This window comes from Bos mutus, chromosome 10 (assembly GCF_027580195.1).
Source record: "Bos mutus isolate GX-2022 chromosome 10, NWIPB_WYAK_1.1, whole genome shotgun sequence".
Taxonomy (NCBI): Eukaryota; Metazoa; Chordata; class Mammalia; order Artiodactyla; family Bovidae; genus Bos; species Bos mutus.
In genome coordinates this window covers 50,309,891-50,331,720 of record NC_091626.1, presented here as the reverse complement: position 1 = coordinate 50,331,720, position 21,830 = coordinate 50,309,891, and the positions used below count along the sequence as shown (strand labels likewise).

The window sequence follows — 21,830 nt, the reverse complement described above, 5'->3', positions numbered from 1 at the left end:
ACTCTTGCCTGGAAAATCCCACGGATGGATGAGCCTGGTGGGCTGCAGTCCATGGGGTCGCTAAGAGTTGGACACGACTGAGCGACTTCACTTTCACTTCTCACTTTCACGCATTGGAGAAGGAAATGGCAACCCACTCCAGTGTTCTTGCTTGGAGAATCCCAGGGACGCGGGAGCCTGGTGGGCTGCCGTCTATGGGGTCACACAGAGTCGGACACGACTGAAGTGACTTAGCAAGCAAGCAAAGTTGTTGTCAGACTGGTCAGAAGATGACCCTTTTAGGGGTATGAGAGGTCCTTCCTCTTCCGATCACACACATATGTGTGTGTGAGGACCGATTTTCTTCACAAGCTTCAACCAAAACCTTTCTCAAGACTGAATGCAGAAGCAGGTATGAGAATTCAGCTGTTTTCATTTGAGGCAGATACCAAAGACGCTTTCAAAACTGTAAATAATTCCACTCTTCAATTTTCAGAAATAAGTCACTTAAAATCTTAAAATGCTATTTTAGGTTAACTCGTTTATTATTGTACAACGACGTTTTAAAATTTCTGCCTTAATTACTATTACAGTAAATATCAATAGATACAAGCCACATAAACAAAAGCATTTTGAGTCCTCAACAATTTGATAACAGCTGATCCGTATAAAACAAAGGACTGCAGGCCTGACTCCAGGCAGGTTTAACACAGTCACAGGCCCTTCCTGGGAGCCCCCAAATACCACCCCCTCCACTGACATCAGACCTGATGTACTCAGGTGAGAATCCTCGCGAATAAGAACAGATATTGACGAAGGGCGGGGTTGCTGGACGTAAGAGCGTGGGCAAGTGCGGGTTCAAAGTGCAAGCGAAAACAAGCTTCCAGTAGAAAAGGAGACTTTTTAGCAAGTCTTTGCGACACTGTCGCGTTTCGTTGGTTCCGTGCCGTAAACGCAGTCGGGGAGCCGCTCCCGGTCAAGACTGCGGCGGACGTGCGCTGCAATGGCGGATATGGAGGACCTATTCGGGAGCGACGCCGACAGCGATCCTGAGCGTAAAGGTGGGGTCCGCAGGGCTTCGGTGGAGGCGAGCGTGGTGGGCCTTCTCCGGCGGGAGCCCTACAGCGACCCGATTCCGGGTCTGTGAATGCTCTGGCGCCGCTGGCGGATGGCGCTTCCTCTACTTCTGCCTCAGCGCCCCCTGCCCTCCCGGCGGTGCCAGCCTTTTCCCGAGGGAGGGGATGAAGGGACAAATGCAGAATGTGTGCCTCGAGATTCTTGGTGTCAATCGAGCAAGCCGAGCCTCCTAGGCGCGGGGCAGGAATGGAGGCCGGTGAGCCGGCGCAGCGAGAGGAGGAACCTTAGAGTCCTGCTCTGCCCTGCCTTGCACATGGACTGTTGTGAATGAATGGAAATTACGTGTTCAGGAACATGGGTATGGACTGGATGAATTTGCAGAGGGGCTCTGATTGTCCTTTTGAATGAAACCAGAACGTGGCGTGATGGAAAGTTTAAAATGTCTGGGTGAGAAGACTGGGAAGGTTACTGGGGTAGGGCTGCATATAGGTGTTACGCGCTGGAGATAATGTGTCCTCCGAAGAAGTGAAGTCGCTCAGTCATGTCTGACTCTTTGCGACCCCGTGGACTCTAGCCTACCAGGCTCCTTCGTCCATGGGATTTTCCAGGCAAGAGTACTGGAGTGGATTGCCGTGTCCTCCGAGAACCTGTACAAAACTCTAGAATTTTCTTTGAGTCGGTGGTATTAGATTGGGGAGCATATGAAGTCAGTGTTTGGAGAGAAGGGATGAAGGATTTGGTGATGAAATGAATTAATAAGTGTATGTTCATGATGCAGGGGAGCACCAAGTGGAATCTAGTGTGAGGGCTCTGCCAGGATGGATGTCCTGAAGGTTCTGGTCAGGATAGGTCTGGAAGTATAGAGCCCTTATACTATACTTATACTCTTGTTACACTTACTTTTCTAATGTTTTCATTACCCTATCTTCTGTATTTGTCCGTATCCCATTCACCCTTCTAGGAACCGGAGCCATGTGAACCCTGGCATCACTCACTTCCATGAAGTTCATTCATTCATCCTTTATAGATCCCCTATCGTATTATAGCGACTTTGCTAAGTGTAGGGATTATAATGACGCAAAGATCATCACCCTCCCTCAGTTAACTTCATCGCTTAATACATAAATAATTGAATAGGTAGAAGCAGTAGTGAGTGTTTGAAGGTCTCCTGCAGAGGTGAGGGTCGGAAACGGCCTGCCGCAGGGACAGGGGCACTGGCAGCTGCAGTCCTGGGAGGCATGGGTTGACATAAGTCCTTTTGGGAGGTCCCCGGTAGCCCTAACATAGAGCCTGTAGACTCCAAGACTGGGTTGCCTCAGTTGTTAGTGTTAGTCGCTCAGTCGTGTCCAGCTGTTTGTGACTCTATGAACTGTAACCCGCCAGGCTCCTCTGTCCATGGAATTCTCCAGGCAAGAATACTGGAGTGGGTTGCCATTCCCTTCTCCAGGGGATCCTTCTGACCTAGGGATTGAACCCACATCACCTGCATTGCTACATTCTTAACCATCTGAGAGTTGTTAGGCCAAACAGCTATCAGGGAGGGAGCACAGCCCAACCCATTAGCGGACAATTGGATTAAAGATTACTTGGCAAATCCCTGCACCGGGAGAGCAGGACCCAGTTTCCCCCCCAGCCAGTCCCTCCCATCAGGGAACGTACACAGTCCTCTTATCCTCATCCATCAGATGGCAGATAGAAGCAAGAACTTAATAATCCCACAGCTTTCAAAAGAAAACCAGTATCACAGAAATCTAACCAAGATGATCACATATGAAACTATGAGCCATGCTGTGCAGGGCCACTCAGAATGGTCAGGTCATGGTGGAGAGTTCTGACAAAACATGTGTGGCCTGTGGGATCTTAGTTCCCCAACCAGGGATTGAACCTGGGCTATGGCAGCCAAAGCTCTGAGCTCTAACTACTAGACTGCCAAGGAATTCCCAAGATTTCCTTCTTTTTTTATGGCTGAATAATATTCCTTTGTATATATGCCATATTTATAGTGGTGTGGATAATATTTTGTTGTTTGTATGCACCACATTTTGTTTGTCCATAGATGGACATTTAGGTTTTTTCCGTATTTTGATAATGCAGTGAACATAGGTGTGCATATATTTTTTCAAATTAATGTTTTTGTGTCCTTTGGATAAATACCCAGAAGTGGACTAGCTGGATCATATAGTAGTTCTGTTCTTTTTCTGAAACATTTCCATACTGTTTTCCATAGTGACTGCACCTCTTTACAATCCTACCATTAGTGTACAAATGTTCCCTCTTCTCCATATTCTCTCCAACACTTGTTATTTTTTGTCTTTTTGATAATAGTCATTCCAACTGTGGTTTTGATTTTCATTTCTCTTTCAATTAGTGATGTTGAGCATCTTTTCATGTACCTATTGGTATGTCTTTTTTGGAAAAATGTCTATTCAGGTCTTCTGCCCGTTGAGATCTATATATATAATATGAGCTCTTTATATATTTTTGGTGGCGTGCTGCGATTCATGGAATCGCAAAGAGTCGGACATTGCTGAGCGACTGAACTGAACTGAATCCTTTATCAGATATATGATTTGTGAATATTTTACCCTATTCAGTAGATTACCTTTACATTTTGTTGATGGTTTCCTTTGCTGTGTAGAAGTGTTTTAGCTTGATATGTCACACTTGTTTATTTTTGCTTTAGTTGTCATTGCTTTTGGTGTCAAATCCAAAAAAATGATAACCAAGCCCGATGTCAAGGAGCTTACTGCCTATGTTTTCTTCTAGGAATTTTATGGTTTCAGGTCTGAAATTTAAGTCTGATCCATTTAGAGTTAAATTTTGTGTATGGTGTAATAAGATAGTGGCCCAGTTTCATTCTTTTACATATTGCGATCCAGCTTTCTCAACACCATTTATTGTTCTTTCCTCATTGTGTATTCTTGGCATGCTCCTTTGTTGTAAATTAATTGACCATATATGTGTGGCTTTATTTCTGAGTTTTTTATTCTGTTGCAGTGATTTATGTGTCTGTAATACAGTTTGAAATCAAGGGCATGATGCCTCCAGCTTTATTCTTTTTTTCTCAACATTGCTTTGACTGTATGGGTTTGTGTGTATGTGTGGTTTCACACAAATTTTAGAGTTCTTTGTTCTATTTCTATAAAAAATGCCATTAGAATTTTGATAGGGATTGTGTTTAAAATGTAGATTACTTTGGTTAGTGTGGATATTTTAACAGTATCGATTGTTCTAATCCATGCGCAACCTTTCCGTTTATTTGTGTCTTCAGTTTCTTTCATCACTGCATTACAGTTTTCACTGTACAGGTCTTTCACCTTTTTTGGTTAAATTGATTCCTAAGTATTTTATTCTTTTTGTTGCAGTTATAAGTGGGATTATTTTCTTAATTTCTCTGTTAGCTTATTATTTATATATAGAAACACAACTGTGTATTGATTTTATATTCTGCAACTTTACTAAATTTATTTATTAGTCTTGGAGAAGGAAATGGCAACCCACTCCAGCGTTCTTGCCTGGAGAATCCCAGGGACAGGGAGCCTGGTGGGCTGCCGTCTATGGGGTCGCACAGAGTCGGACACGACTGAAGCGACTCAGCAGCAGCAGTTTTCTGGTGGAGTCTGTAGGACTTTCTATATATAATGTGTCATCTGCAAATAGTGACAGTTTTAGTTCTTTTCAGTTTGGTTGCTGAATATGCCATTTTTATGTGAACAATTTAGTGGTATTTAGTACATTTAAAATGCCCTGCAGCCACCACCTCTGTCTAGTTCTAAAACATTTGCATAACCTCAAAATAAAACACTACACCCATTGAGCAGTTACTTACCATTTGCTCCTTTCACTAGCCCCCGTCAACCACCAATCTGCTTTTTACGTCTATGGATTTTCTATGTTCTGGACATTTCATATAAGGGGACTCATACAACATGTGGCCTTTTGTGTCTGATTTCTATCTCTTGCCATCGTGTTTTTGAAATTCATCCATATTGTATGTATCAATACCTCATTTCTTTTAAATGATTGAATAGTATTCACTCTGTGTATATATCCCAGTGTTTATGTAGCCACTGGTGAACATTGGGTTGTTTCCATGTTTTGGCTATTTAAATAGTGATGCTGTGAACATTTGTTTACAAGTATTTGTGTAAGTGCCTGTTTCCAGTTCTCTTGGGGTGGAATTGTATATATATATGTAGGGGTGGAACTGCTGAGTCATATGATTCTTTGTTTTACTTTTTGAGGAGCAACCAAACCATTTTTGGACCAGCCAACCAGTTTTGTAACCATTTTACATTAGCACCTGCAATGTTTGAGGATTCTATTTCTTCACATCTTTGCCAATATCTATTTTACCTTTTCTTTACCCCTTTTTAAAATATAGCCATCACTGTTGGTGTCAAGTGATATTTCATTGTGGTTTCAATTTGCATTTCCTAATGGCCAATGATGTTGAGCATCTTTTCATGTATTTGTTTCATGTGTATGTAACCGTGGAGAAATGTATATTCAAGTTCAATGTCCATTTTTTAAAATGGGTTGTTTGTTTTTTTGTTGTTGTTGTAAACATTCTTTATATATTCCAGATTGTTGTTGTTCAGTCACTCAGTCATGTTCGACTCTTTGCGACCCCATGGACTGCAGCATGCCAGGCTTCCCTGTCCTTCATCATCTCCCGGAGCTTGCTTGAACTCATGTCCATTGAGTCGGTGATGCCATCCAACCATCTCCTCCTCTGTCATCCCCTTCTGTCTTCAATCTTTCCCAGCCTTAGGGTCTTTTCTAATGATTCGGCTCTGAACATCAGGTGGTCAAAGTATTGGAGCTTCCGCTTCAGCATCAGTCCTTCCAATGAACATTTAGGGTTGATTGCCTTTAGGATTGACTGGTTTGATCTTGCAGTCCAAGGGACTCTAGAGGCTTTTCCAACACCACAGTTCAAAAGTATCAATTCTTCAGTGCTCAGCTTTCTAATGGTTTAGCTCTCACATCCATACATGACTACGGGAAAAATCATAGCTTTGACTAGATGGACCTTTGTCAGCAAAGTATTGTCTCTGCTTTTTTAATAAGCTGTCTAGATTTGTCTTAGCTTTTCTTCCAAGGAGCAAGCATCTGTTAATTCCATGGCTGCATTCACCATCTGCAGTGATTTTGGAGCCCAAGAAAATAAAGTCTCTCACTGTTTCCAAGAAAATTAAGTCTCTCACTGTTTGCATTACATATGCATCATATATATGGTTTGCAGATATTTTCTCCCATTTTATAGGTTGTTTTTTCACTTTCTTGATAATATCCTTTCTTGCACAAAAGCTTTTCATTTTGAGGAAGTACAGTTCATCTTGTGTTGTTGTTTATAATTCCTTCATTTTTGAAGAATAGTTTTGTTGAATATAAAGTTCTTGATTATCTCAGCACTTTGAATATTTCATCCCATTGCCTCCTGGTTTTTATGGTTTCTGATGAGAAATCAGCTGTTATCCTTACCAGTGATCCTTTGTATGGGATGAGTTGTTTCTTTTTTGCTGCTTTTAGGATTTTTCTTTGTCTTAGGTGGTTTGATAATGATGCGCTTGGGTGCTGTCTCTTTAACTTTATCCTTCTTGGTATTTGTTAAACAGCTTTGATGTGTATGCTCATGTCTTTCATCAGATTTGGGAAGTTTTTGGCTGTTATGTCTTCAAATGTATTTCCTGTCCCTTTCTCTTTTTTTTCTCTTCTGGAACCCCCATTATGCATAGATTGGTACACTTGCAGTTTTCTTACAAGTATTTTAGACTCTTCATTTTCTTCATTCTTTTCTCTTGTTCACCAGACTGGATAATCTCAATTATGTATCTTTTAAGTTTCCTGATTCTTTCTTCTTCTCACTCACATCTGTTGTTTACCTCTAATGAATTTTTCATTTCAGTTATACTTTTCAACTCCAGATTTTCTGTTCAGTTTTTGGAAAAATAATATCTGTCTTTTTATTGATATTCTGTATTTGATAAGATATCATTTTCATTGTCTGGGCTTCTTTAGGGACAAATTGTAACCTTTCTTTTACATGTATGGGCCATACTTCATTGTTTCTTTGCAGGCATTATAAGTTTTTGTTGATAATTGGACATTTTGAAATTATATTGCGGCAACTCAGGACAGCACACTCCCTTCCCCACCCCCACCCCCAGCATTTATTGTTGCTATTTGTTGTAGTAATTATTGTTGACTCTTTTGAACTAATTTTGTAAAGTCTGCAATTTTTGTATGTGACCACTAAAGTTTCTGCTCCATTAGCTTAGTGGTCAGCTAGTGATTGGACAGAGGTTTCCTTATATGCAGAAAAAGAAACAACAACAATCACAGAAGAACTTCCAGACTTCACAGGTTGTCTCTGTGTGTGTTAGGGCACGGTTTTAGCACTCCACCAAGTAGCTTACGCCCTGTCTTTGCTTTCGTTTCTTGCTTTCATGGAGCCTGAAGGTCAACCAGAAGTGAGGTCTTAGGGCCCTCTTGGTTCTTTCTTGAGCATGTGCACAGCCCTGGGGAAGTGCATGGCTTTCCAGATTGCCAAGAATATATGGGAGGGTTTTATTTGTTTGTTTCATTTATTGTGGGAGGTTTTTTTTTTTTCTCTATAACAAACTTTTGATTTTGTATTAGGATATAGCCCATTAACAATGTTGTGTTTGTTTCAGGAGAACAGTGAAGGGACTCAGCCATACATATACATGTATCCATTCTCCCCAAAACCCCTTTCTCATCCAGGCTGCCAAATAAAGTTGAGCAGAGTTCCATGTGCTATACAATAGGTCTTTGTTGGTTATCCATTTTGAATATTGCAGTGTGTACATAATCTTCCCAAAGTCCCTAACTATCCCTTCCCCCCAGCAACTATAAGTTTGTTTTCTAAGTCTATGAGTCTCTTTCTGTTTTGTAAGTAAGTTCATTTGTATCATTCCTTTTTAGATTCCACATATAAGGGATGTTATACGATGTTTCTCCTTCTCTGTCTGACTTGTTTCACTCAGTATGACACTGTCTAGGTCCATCCATATTGCTGCATATGCCTTATTTCATTATGTTTTAATGGCCGAGTAATATTTCATTGTATATATATACCATGTTTTAGTCCATTCCTCTGTTGATGGACATTTAGGTTGCTTCCTTGTCTTGACTGTTGTGAATGGTGCTGCAATGAACATTGGGGTGCATGTATCCTTTCAGATCATGTTTTCCTCTGGGTATATGCCCAGGAATGGGATTGCAGGGTCATATGGTAGCTCTGTTTTTAGTTTTGTAAGGAATCTCCATACTGTTCTCCATAGTGGCTGTATCAATTTACATTCCCACCAACAGTGTTGGAGGCTTCCCTTCTCTCTACACCCTCTCCAGTGTTTGTTGTTTGTGGATTTTTTGATGATAACCATTCTGACCTGTGTGAGGTGGTAGCTCATTGTAGTTTTGATTTGCATTACTCTAATAATTGTCAGAGAATCTTCCTTGGTGGCTCAGATGGTAAAAGCATCTGCCTATAATGCAGGAGACCTGGGTTCAATCCCTGGGTCGGGAAGATCTCCTGGAGAAGGAAATGGCAACCCACTCCAGTACCCTTGCCTGGAAAATCCAATGGACGGAGACGCCTGGTAGGCTGCAGTCCATGGGGTCACAAAGAGTCAGACACAACTGAGCGACTTAACTCACTCACTCACTAAGTAATTAGCGATGTGCACATCTTTTCATGTGCTTGTTGGCCATCTGTATGTCCTCTTTGGAGAAACATCTCTTTGGGTCGTCTGTCCATTTTTCGAGTGGGTTATTTGTTTTGATGCTGTTAAGTGTCATAAGCTGTTTGTAAATTTTGGAGACTAATCCCTTATTGGTTATATCATTTGTAAATGTTTTCTCCCAATCTGTGGGTTGTCTTTTCATTTTGCTTATTGTTTCCTTTGCTATACAAAAGCTGTTGAGTTTAAATAGGTCCCATTGTTTGTTTTTGTTTTTATTTCCATTATCTGGGAGATGGATTGAAAGAGCTCTTGCTGTGATTTGTGTAAGAGAGTGTTCTGCCTGTGTTTTCCTCTAGAAGTTTTGTCATCCTTTTAAAGTCCTTACTGCCCATATTATGTCATTCCTCAGCCTTTTCATGGAGAAGGAAATGGCAACCCACTCCAGTATTCTTGCCTGGAGAATCCCGGGGATGGGGGAGCCTGATGGGCTGCCGTCTATGGGGTCACACAGAGTCGGACACAACTGAAGCAACTTAGCAGCAGCAGCAGCCTTTTCAACCAAGCTTTTTAGTTAGTCTGTTGTTTGCCCTAACTGTTATTCATTGTCCCAAGCAGACGAAACTAATACATCTACCTGTAAAATGTTTTGAGTATCCACCTTAGCAACAAGAGTGTTCCAAGTTATGTGTGATAAAGTCAAGTCCTTTGAGTCAGTCCCTTCAGTGATCCACCAGACAGATCAGAACTAACAACCATGATTCTTTGCGAATGATGTGCTGTCTGCTCCCTCCATTAGTGGCACATGGGCCAGAAATTCAGGGTTTTATATTATCTTCAAGGCAGTGTTGACCAAGGGGTGGGTAGGGGGCAGTGGGGGGGTGGGGATAGGGACCAGAGTATGTTAGAAGATCGCTAAGTTCTGTGTTTTTACTGAGATTCAGCTTTTTTTTTGTCTCATTAAACATTCCCCTGGTTGTTGCAACTTTTAGTTTCCAGAGTCTGAGAAGATAGATTCTAACAGCTTTTAAGAAGTTTTTTCCTTGCTTTTATGTTGGGATGGACTTTTAGTGTTCCTTATTCTGCTTTTTTTTTTTTTTTTTGCTTACATCACCCTGTGTTTATATGATCCCATAGATTCTGACTCTGGATCAGGCTCGGATTCTGATCAAGAGAATGTTGCTTCTGGCAGTAATGCCTCTGGGAGTGAAAGTGATCAAGATGAAAGAGATGACGCAGGAAAACCAAGTAATAAGGAACTGTTTGGAGATGACAGTGAAGATGAGGGAGCCTCTCATCATAGTGGGAGTGATAATCACTCTGAAGGATCAGACAATAGATCAGAAGCTTCTGAGCATTCTGACCATGAAGACAACGATCCGTCAGATGTAGATCAGCACAGTGGATCAGAAACCCGAAATGACAATGATGATGAGGATGAGGGTCATAGATCAGATGGAGGGAGTCATCACTCGGAAGCAGAAGGTTCTGAAAAAGCACACTCAGATGATGAAAAATGGGGCAGGGAAGATAAAAGCGATCAGTCAGATGATGAAAAGATACAAAATTCTGATGATGAGGAGAGGGCACAAGGGTCTGATGAAGATAAACTGCAGAATTCTGATGATGATGAAAAAATGCAGAACACAGATGATGAGGAGAGGCCCCAGCTTTCAGAGGATGAGCGACAACAGCTGTCTGAGGAGGAGAAGGCTAATTCTGATGATGAACGGCCAGTGGCTTCTGATAATGATGATGAGAAACAGAACTCAGATGATGAAGAGCGGCCACAGATATCTGATGAAGAGAAAATGCAAAATTCTGATGATGAAAGGCCACAGCCCTCGGATGAAGAACACAGGCAATCAGATGATGAAGAGGAACAGGACCATAAATCAGGTAATACACTTATGAGAACCAAAGTGGTTTAGTAGAAGCATTGAGGTACAGCAGGGGCTCATTGATTCTTCTTACAGTCCCACCTTTAGTACTCTGGTTTTTCTCTTCTGTTCCTTAATTTCAACCTTTTCTAACTCTATACATTTTACTTGTAAACATTTTCCTAATCCGTGTATTATTTCTGTCTATTCCCCTTGCATTTCATTGATGATAGATCAGGAAGAAAAAAATTTAAAGAGGAAAGTCTTAGAGCAAGGTGTATAGTGCTAAAGTAGCTAGATACCGAATAGAGTTAGTTCCATTTTTGTGGGTAACTGAAGAGCATGCCCCAGATGAGAATAGATGTGCCTGGGGGGAAAAGCCCAGTGCCATTGAAATGACCGGTTTCCAGTTCAGTTTATTAGAGATCCAAAATTTCATCCTCCAGAGGTAATCAGGCTCCAAGGAGTTTACTCGGACTAACCACAGGAAGTTATAAAAATTGAATTGCAAGATTGTTTCAAGAACATCAGTTATTTTTCTCTTATCATTGTATCCTTTGGGGGGAAATCTTCATTGGATACCAAATTGTAAGTCAGGAGGTTGCCTGAGGAGCATAATATCCAGAATGACAACATAGGCTGGATGATCTCAGTAAGTTATGATAGCCTGACACGTGCATCCTCATCCTGGGGAGATGTGCTTGCATCAGAACATTCATTCCCTGAAGACAGCGGGAAACATAGAGCGGAACTTTGGCTTTTGGATCCCTTTTCATAATAGCTACTTACACTGTTTTCTTGAAGTTAACACGTTCTTCATATAGAATATTAAAACAGTTAACCATCTGATTTCTTTGTGTTATACAAAAGTCGCTTTGATTAAGTTGGAAGTCTTCCTGTAGTAATATCTGGGTTGCTTCATTTTTATAAGTAATTGATTATAATTATATATTGGTTCTGTCTTCTTAGAGAGCTGCAGTATGGGGAGTGGGAGGTCTTTTCCCCTGGAATATATACCTCAGGATAGCTTTCAAGACTGCATTTTAACATTATTTAGGAGAGGAGGTCAAAAAGTTTCCAGAGATGGATACAGGTCTATATAGACTATAAAACTGCAGTAAGTATTCAATAACTAATTCTGGGTAGAGTTATTTGTACTGGGAATACCCAGAATCATTAAGGCTTATGCACTACTTCCCAAATACTAGCAGACTAACATAAAACTAAGAGTGGGAGTCTTGTCGCTGGTCATCCTGCTTAACTAGTTCTACAGCGGTTGGGTTTGAAGTTGAAAATTATGTGAACAGTTGTACCATCCAGAAATGACATATTCGTGTCTTCCATTACAGTATATTTCCTTCTCTTTTGTCTTCTGTATTGAATGGTATATAAATTTATAGAACTGCTTTTCTCATTCTCCCAAGTTTTTCTGCTCACAAAAACCAATGTTCCTTTTTTAATTTTATTTCAAAATTAACCATAGTAAGTTGATTTTTTGTGTGTGTATGTAGAGTTCTCTTAACATTAACGCATGTATAGATTTTTGTAACCATCACCGCAGTCATGATACAGAAAGGTTCTCCTAGCCCTAAAAAACTCCGTCATACTGTCCCGTTTGTAGTCATACGCTTCCCCAGCTGGGACCCTTAACAACTCCTGCTCTGTTCTGTCACTGTGGTTTTGTCTTTTTGAGAATGTCATCTTATAAATGAAATCAGACAGGAGTGGTGCCTTTTTTCTTTCACTTACTGTAATGCATTTGAGATGCATCCAAATCGTTACTCGTGTCAGTAGTTCATTCTTAGTTATGACTGAGTAAGTTTCTGGTGTATGGGTGGTCCATAGTTTGTTTATCTCCAATGTTGCTTTTCAAACACAAAAAATCAAAGTGATGGTATGACTATGATTATGCAGAACTTCTGATTCTACTCTTACAGAATCTGCAAGAGGCAGTGATAGTGAGGATGAAGTTTTACGAATGAAACGCAAGAATGCAATTGCATCTGATTCAGAAGCGGAGAGTGACACTGAGGTACCAAAAGGTACTCTACTTACTTCTTTTATATATGTATATTTCCATTCCTTTCTCTGCGTTTAACTAGGGTACATTCGCAACCCTGGGTGTTTACCCCCGACTGCAGGACTCACAGAAAAGAGTGTGGATACGTTTAGTGTACCCAGGGAAGTTGTACAGATATGAGAAACTGCTCACACTTAAGTAGTTGAAGGACCTGCTTCATTTGTAGTCTGAGTGAGTCTGCTGTTAGGGGCCCGAGGCTCTGTTGAGGGGGAAGTGGCATTGCCTGTTCTTCAGGTTGAATAGTGACAGTTCCAGGACAGCTTGTTAGCTTGTTCTTAGGTTCTTAATAGGTTAATATTAGATGAAGAAGCTGATTCTTCAAGCTATTTTAGATGCTGCTAAGTCACTTCAGTCGTGTCCGACTCTGTGTGACGCCATAGACGGCAGCCCACCAGGCTTCCCCGTCCCTGGGATTCTCCAGGCAAGAACACTGGAGTGGGTTGCCATTTCCTTCTCCAATGCATGAAAGTGAAAAGTGAAAGTGAAGTCGCTCAGTTGTGTCCGACTCTAGCAACCCCATGGACTGCAGCCTACCAGGCTCCTCCATCCATGGGATTTTCCAGGCAAGAGTACTGGAGTGGGGTGCCATTGCCTTCTCTGATTTTAGATGAAGAGTTCATAAAAACCCAGTGTTAGATAAGGTAGGTTTTTTGTAAGGATATAAGATCTACCTGGACTTCCCTGGTAGCTCAGCTGGTAAAGAATCTGCCTGCAATGCGGGAGACTGGGTTTGATCCCTGGGTTGGGAAGATCCCCTGGAGAAGGGAATGGCTACCCACTCCAGTAGAATAGCCTGGAGAATCCCCATGGACAGAAGAGCCTGGTGGCTACAGTCCATTGGGTCACAAAGAGTCAGGCACGACTGAGTGACTTTGAGGGGGTTCCCTGAAGCTCAGACGGTAAAGAATCTGCCTGTGATGCAGGAGACCAGGGTTCAATCCCTGGATTGGGAAGTTCCTCTGGAGAAGGGAATGGCGGTCCACTCCAGTATTCTTGCCTGGAGAATTCCATGGATAGAGAAGCCTGGAGGGCTACAGTCTGTGGGGTCGCTAAGAGTCAGATACGACTAAGCAACTAACACACACACACACACGAGATCTACCTGTTTATGTATGACTACATTTCAAATGGCAAATTACTATACAATAAAGATGTTAGTATAAAAGTTACAATAACATAATTTTGATAATTTGCACAGCCATTATTGTGCTGAATGGTAGTTAGGCATTAATGTTAAATAGCTTATATAAATTATCACAAGTAACAGTATAACTAAAGCAAACATTTAGCAGGTCAACTAGAGAGAAAAGGAGACAGCTGGACAGAACAACAAGCTCTGGGATTTACTTAAAGATCTTTGGGTCTATAACTCCTAGTTACGTACATGGACTTTGGAATCAGATAACCCAAGTTAGAATCTTTGTGATTCTACTTTCCAACTGTATGATTGTGGTCAAATTAAGTACTTACTAAATTTCAGTTTCTGATCTGTAAGAGAGAAATGATGCTATCACCGTATAGTGTTGTTGTGAGAATCAGATATATTAATTACTTTATTTTGTTCACATTTACTGAGAATCTGCTTTGTACTAGTACTATTCTGTGCACTCGGAATGTAGCAATAATCAAAGACGTCTCCCTGTAGAACCCACATTCTGCTGGGGTCAGGGTAGGGTAGAGAGACTGATGATAACACGGTAAGTAAATGAAATATATAGCATGTTAGATGATGATAAAACCTAAGAAGAAAGTAATCAGGTGGGCACAGGAGCATAGTCTGGAACCAAACCTGAGATATCTCCAAGGTAGTCCTGTATTCCATGGTCTGGATGTATCAGTTTATCCATTTACGAACTGAAAGACATCTCGGTTGCTTCTAAATTTCGGCAATTATGAGTAAAGCTGTAGACATTTGTGTGCAGGTTTTTGTGTTGATATAAGTGTGTAGGTCCTTTGGGTAAACACCAAGGAGCACAATTTCTGGGGCATCTGGTAAGAATGTGTTTAGTTTGGTAAGAAACTGCAGACTGTCTTCCGAAGTGGGTGTGCCGTTTTGCATTCCTACCTGAATCAGTGAATGAGAGTTCCTATTATTCCACGTTTTTGCCGGCATTTGATGTTGTCAGGGTTCTGAATTTTGACCATTTTAATAGGTTTCCTTCTCTTTTTCAGTGGTCTGTCCTTTGCCTTGTCTTAGTGACTCACTCTCATGATTTTACCCTAGACCATGTCATTACCAAAATGGCAACTCTTCTATAATCTCAGTTTCAAGCAGTCTACCTATTGACCACCCTCCTATCTTCCTGTCATCTCCTTTACTACCCCACTTTGGTTTATTACAGATTATAGTTGATGTTATTGTTTTGCCTGTACTTGGGTGAAGTTCTTCCTGAGAGGAAGGGAGCCTGGGTAGACATGACCTGTAATTTTAAAACCTGAGGGATGACGTGGAGAATAGGCCTGTATGGTGTGCTTAAGCCCCAAATTTGAGTATCTGGACTGTAGGAGGATATTTGGGCTCCTGAGGAATAAAGGAAAGTGGAAAAACAGTAAGTAAAGGAGGAAAGGAGTGCCTCCTGTGCACTTTGCCCTTCACTGGATTTGCCCTCTTCCTCTGCACAGACACTCTAGTTAGATCCCTGAGTGCCAGGCTCAGAGTTGTGTTTGGGTGGTTTCCAGGTGCCGGGTCTAGGAACTTTAGGAATATGTTGAAGTGATAGCTTTGAAAAATCATTGTTACAGGTATTAAACACTGTGCCTTTTTCCTCTCGCATTGAAGATAATAGTGGAACCATGGATCTCTTTGGAGGTGCCGATGATATATCTTCAGGGAGTGATGGGGAAGATAAACCACCCACTCCAGGACAGCCTGTTGTAAGTAAAATTACCAGTGAGAACTGTAAGAGAGAACTAAGTGTCTCTTTTATGCCAGGAAGAGGAAGTCGGTAACTGAATTGCAGTATGGAAATACAGTGAACGTGTGACTTCCTCATTTATGTAGAGAAGTCTTGGTTATAAGGAGGATTAGAAAAAACTGTCTTGAAACGTCCTTCTGTGGAATACTACTCAGCAATAAAAAGGATTTATATATGCAGCAACTTGGATAAAGTTTACTGATATATGAAATTTACTGATATATGCAACAACTTGGATGAAGTTCCAGGCAATTACGCTGAGTGAGAAACACACAGTCCCAAAAGGTTAAGACTGTATAAATCCACTCCTATAACAGTCTTGAAATGACAGAATTATAGAAATGGAGACAAGATTAATGGAAATTACAGCAGCGGAATGAGGGCAAGAGGGAAGTGGATATTGGCTATAAAAGGGCAGCGTGAATCCTTGTGGTAATGGGAATGTCCTTTATCCGCCTGGGTCAGGTCAGTCTCCTGGTTGTGATATTGTACTGTAGTTTTTTTTGCAAGATGTTGTCACTGCGGGAAAGAAGATAGAAAGAAAGAACTGCCCGGTGTGAGGTGGGCCCACACCTTAAGAGACTAGACTGCATGGACCTGTGAATTGAATAACATTTATTTGAACATTTTTCTTGTTCATGTCAGCAAGTGTGTTTTGTTGATAATTTTCTCTAATTTTAATTGATAAAGTGACTTCATATTCAAGTGTCTGTTAATTTCACATTTCTGTTGGTGAGTATGTGGAAGATAGATTTATCATAAAAGAGATGTTTTCTTGCTTTGATGCCTCTAAACCGATCTTGTTTTTCTGTGGGGGTTTTGGGGGGTTGGTTGGTAGGGATGGATAATAGCCCTGAAGTCTTGTCTCATTATGCTTCTTATCTGCCTAAACGATTAAAGTGTGGAAATGGAGCTGGACCATCTCTAAAGTCCCATCAAGCTCTAAAATTCTGTGACTCTTTTACTAGGATGAAAATGGATTGCCTCAAGATCAACAGGAGGAGGAGCCAATTCCTGAGACCAGAATAGAAGTAGAAATACCCAAAGTAAATACTGATTTAGGAAATGACTTGTATTTTGTTAAGCTGCCCAACTTTCTCAGCGTAGAACCCAGGTAAGGGGATCAGTTGATAGTTTTTTAATGTTGGATAGAAATATGTAGAATGTTGATATTTTTCTTACTTTGTATGAATTGACTAGTCACAAAATGGAAAACTGGTTATATATCTCTGAAAAAATAAAAACCAAATATATCCTTTTACAGAAAAAGTATGGACTATTGGCAAAGGAGATTTATAATGCTTGTAGTTGTTTTTAGCAGTCTGTTACTTTCTTATGAATTAACAGGTATCACTAGTCTTGGGTGTTTCTGACTAATGAAGCCCTGAAAAAACTGAAATTGAGAGTAGTGAAGTTTGCTAGAAAAACTGCAGATGTCCTCTATAGCAGCCATTGTGGATCTAGAAAAACTAAGGGTTTGGACTGTTAAACAGCACTGATGGATATTATTCACTAAGTTACATGCAAGCTCTTCGTGCTATTTAAAAACTTTTTCCTAAGCAAAATGTGGAAAGCTAGGATATACGTGGCCTACTTGTTCAGAGACTTACATAAGAATTAAGAGTACTTGAATATTTCGCCTTGCTTGCTCTTTATTTCAAGCAATATGTATTAATACCAAATTTCAAGAAGGTGCAGTAATTTGAATACATCCTTATAGTTGAACATGAAGATATTTGACTATTATGATTTTTAGTTATTAGGATTTTTTAAAGTTGCTTTATATAGCAGGAATATTTCTTACAAAATATGACTAATAGTTTATTTTAAAAACAATTTGTAGACCATTTGATCCTCAGTATTATGAAGATGAATTTGAAGATGAAGAAATGCTGGATGAAGAAGGTCGAACCAGGTTAAAATTAAAGGTACCATTCTGTGCTTTACCCTTTTCTTCTTTTATAAAATAAAACCTGGGGATACTAACTTGAGACTTAAGCTTTTGAAAATGATCTCTGTTTCCTGTGTGGTCAACAAGTTAATCGTCTACCTTTTCAGAATAGTTTTTAGAAAGAAAATAGCATAGCTTTTTCTCTGTAAAGATGTCACTTTTTTTTATCCCTTTTTTTTGTTTGTTTGCTCTATTACATCTTTTGGTGCTTTAAAAAAATTATTAGCTACTTTCTTCATAATAAGTTGTACTGTGGTTTGTGTTTAGAACAGCTCCCTCCATATTTGTTGTGGGTTAAGTTCTAGCAACTTCCTGCAAGGGGAAATTATCTTCAGGTTCTTTGATCTATGGATGAACAAATCATATACAAAAGAAGAATTTATTACTGGTACTTAACACTTCACCACATGGCTGTCTTTGTATTTTTCCAATTGTTCGTGTTCACTATTAGGAGGGATTTTTATTGTGCTAAATTCCTATTAATGCTTCTTTTTGAGATCTTGTACTGTCTGGTTACTCTGTCCAAGGAGGGCCTCTAATCTTCCTTTAATCAAGGAGGATGTAGGTTTAAGTAGATGGTTTAGAGCTGAGTTGTAGCACAGTAACAAGAAACAGTTGAACTCATGATACCGAAACTGGTGCTATGCATTTTAAATTCTTAAATCTGAAGATTTCCTGTAAATACTTTTTTTTTTTTCCAGTAGATATTGTACATGGTATTAAAATATTAAGAAGTGAGAGTCCAGCCTTCTTAGAATTCAGGGGCTGAACTTTTAGAATAGTTCCATCTTTTCAAGTTTAATGGATCCATAAGTACCTAAAGAACCTTGATATAAACTGGTTTCTCTAAAATGCATGAGCTTCCAAAGGTTTTCAGTGAAATTTCATTACTCCTCCCACTTAATGGAAATGTAAATCAGATGAGGAAATGGAGATAAACAGGCACCATTAACTTGGTCAAGGTCACACTATTAAATATATAGGCTCTTTTTTTTGCTCTTTTTACTTCCCCTCCTCTGTCTCCATGTTAGGTTATCTCTTAATGTTGCCCTTGGAACATGTGTATATCTATTGATTTAAGGGTAGCGCTGTTAATTTTTTGTGACTGATTTAGTACCTCTGGAGTTACTCTGTTGCTTTTATTTCTCATCATTTATATAAATTAATGTGATAGTTCCTTATTTACTTACTTTTTACTGATTTTTACATTTTCCCCTTATCTTTTATCATGGTACATCAACAAGTGTCCATGTATCTATGTTTTAAGGTCACATAATACCAGACTCTAACATCAGCGTTAATGTCTAGAAATAAATGTTTTACTCTGAAATCTTAGTGTGTAGACTACAAAATGTCAGTGTATAGCAGACTATTGTTTTTTAAATCCTTGATGGGTGATGGAAAATAGCCTTGGATCCTTGGTTTTTTTGAATGAAGGCCTGCCATTCTTAAAGAGTCAGTTGGTGGTATGATTAATTCTTTAATGAACAAAGAGCCAGGTACAGTGTATGTACCTCTCTGCATTCTGTGTCTTTAGAAGTGCTTTAATGTGCCTTTCATCCCAATAGGGTAAGACCTAGCAGAGTATTCTACCATAGCATCATTATTATTTGAATCACCTTATGTAATAGGAAACGTTTTTCAAAGTGGCTTCACAGTTAATAATGGCCCCTGTGTTTTCATATTTGTATGTGGCTAACCTGTTTTATGCTTCCCTTGTGGCTCATGTGGTAAATAGCCTGCCTGCAATGTGGGAGACCTCTGTTTGATCCCTGGGTTGGAAAGATCCCCTGGAGAAGGGAATGGCTACCTGCTCCAGTATTCTGGCCTGGAGAATTCCATGGACTGTGTAGACCATGGGGCCGCAAAGAGTCAGACACGACTGAGCCATTTTCATTCACTCACTCAGCCTATTTTATAGGGCTTCTCCGGTGGCTCAGTGGTGAAGAGCTACCTGCTAGTGCAGGAGACATGTGTTCTCTCCCTGGTTTGGGAAGATTCCCCTGGAGAAGGAAATGGCAGCTCACTCCAGTATTCTTGCCTAGAGAACCCCATAAACAGAGGAGCTTGGTGTGCTACAGTCCATGGGGTTGCAAAGAGTCAGAATCAACTTAGCGACTAAACAACAACAACAAACCTATTTTATTTGAGAGGGAAGGCAGGAATAATGACAGATCATTTTGTTTACCTTCTTTTATTAAGAAAAATTTCAAACATAAACAGAAATAGCAAGAACAGTGAAGTAAACTCTCACGTACCCATCATTCACTTCAGTGGTTGTCAGGTTGGACATCTTATTTCATCTGTAGTCCTTACCCTATCTTACCCAGACTGTTTGGAAACAAATCTCAGATATGACATCATATTTAATATTGAAAGTGAAAGTTGCTTAGTCGTGTCTGACTCTTTGTGACCCCATGAACTATATAGTCCATGGAATTCTCTAGGCCAGGGTGGGTAGCTTTCCCCTTCTCCAAGGGATCTTCCCAACCCAGGGATCGAACCCAGGTCTCCTGCATTGCAGGTGGATTCTTTACCAGCTGAGCCACAAAGGAAGCCCAAGAATACTGGAGTGGGTAGCCTATCCCTTCTCCAGTGGATCTTGCCAACCCAGGAATTGAACTGGGACCTCCTGCATTGCAGGCGGATTCTTTACCGAGATACTGCATTCTTAATCAGGTAGCTTCATAGTTGTTCGTTTATTTAGTGAGGAATAAAGAAGGACAGGGGGAAACTGGAAAGAAATCATTAGGACACAGTTGTAAAGGCAGTTAGTTAACAGAGGAGATCTAGAAAATCTAGCTGGGAGTGGGAATGGCTGCTGTTAGGTAGATGGTAGGGGCAGAGGCAGGGGGATGCTTGGGCTTCAGTCTGTCGGTTTTCAAAATGCTGGCTTTGCTTTGATGCCATCTTAGCTCACATTCTCTTTCTCTTTGTGAGTGTATCCTTTTTCAGTTCTTTTCTGTCCGTTTTAGTGCACTTCCAGGATGTGGCATGGATAAACTACATGCATTTAGTGTGCTGCATTTTCCTGGAAGTCCCATTGAATTTTTAATTTCAGTAACAGTGGTTTTCATTTTAGGAAGCCTTTGAATATTTTGCAAATCTGCCTGGTATTCCCCCTCCCCATAAAGTTAGACTCTAAACCTGCTCAAACTTGGGGTTTTTATTTTCATAAGGTGCTGTTTTTTCCTTACCTATATGTGGGGGTTTCCTTATCTTTCTAAGCCAGTAGGCAGTTTTTTAGTCCCACATTTATTGGGTTTTTAGTTCTGCTTTATATAGGAGTCTCAATCCTAAATTGCTATATCATATGGCTTCAAACCTTATGTCTTGTCCTGCTAGCTCTTTCTGTGTCTTATAACTTCTGGAGGTTACTACAGATTTAGCACCTGCTCGGAGAAGGCAGTGGCACCCCACTCTAGTACTCTTGCCTGGAAAATTCCATTGATGGAGGAGCCTGGTGGGCTGCAGTCTATGGGATCACTGAGAGTCAGACACGACTGAGAGACTTCACTTTCACTTTTCTCTTTCATGCATTGGAGAAGGAAATGGCAACCCACTCCAGTGTTCTTGCCTGGAGAATCCCAGGGACGGTGGAGCCTGGTGGGCTGCCATCTATGGGGTCGCACAGAGTCGGACATGACTGAAGTGACTTAGCAGCAGCAGCAGATGCTCTGGCACTGAGCTCTCTCTCTAGTTCCAGCACTGGGAGTAGAAATTCACATGGGCATATTTTCTTTCCTGTTGTTTTTTTTATCTAATGTCTCTAGGTGATTAAAACAAGTTTTCAATGTCCTCTTTTCTGTCACTATCTGTCCATGCTTATTCTGTGATTATGTATCTCTTGTGGAGAGAAGACGCAAAAATGACAGTATTCTAAGGCACTTGTGTTTTTAAAACAGGTAGAAAATACCATAAGGTGGAGGATACGCCGGGATGAAGAAGGAAATGAAATTAAAGAAAGCAATGCTCGAATAGTCAAGTGGTCTGATGGGAGGTGAGCACAGATGCCTGAAGAGTGTGGAAACATACAGAATGTGGCTGGGAGGGATGGTGTTTTGCAGTAAGACCTTATTTGGGGTATACCTCTTATTAAAGGATTTCTGTTATTTAGTCTCTGGCATTGTATAGAAAACCTCAGAAATAAGTAAGCAGTTGAGGGTCGTGCAGGCTGGTGGGAGACTTGTTAAAAGTAGGCTGGAAATGTGATCATCCTCTGGCTATAGCACCGTAGTC

General features: G+C 40.5%; 1 protein-coding gene across 1 annotated transcript in view; it reads left to right on the top strand.

The window, feature by feature from the left end:
• Positions 1–234: 234 nt before the first annotated feature.
• Positions 235–21,830, top strand: part of LEO1 (LEO1 homolog, Paf1/RNA polymerase II complex component) — a 36,766-nt gene continuing 15,170 nt past the window's right edge. The window contains exons 1-7 of the mRNA XM_005900457.3: positions 235–1,040; positions 9,903–10,664; positions 12,583–12,687; positions 15,505–15,599; positions 16,609–16,754; positions 17,484–17,568; positions 21,497–21,591. Of these exons, the coding sequence (XP_005900519.1) occupies positions 983–1,040; positions 9,903–10,664; positions 12,583–12,687; positions 15,505–15,599; positions 16,609–16,754; positions 17,484–17,568; positions 21,497–21,591 (1,346 nt within the window). The 5' untranslated portion in view covers positions 235–982. The remainder of the gene's footprint in view (positions 1,041–9,902; positions 10,665–12,582; positions 12,688–15,504; positions 15,600–16,608; positions 16,755–17,483; positions 17,569–21,496; positions 21,592–21,830) is intronic.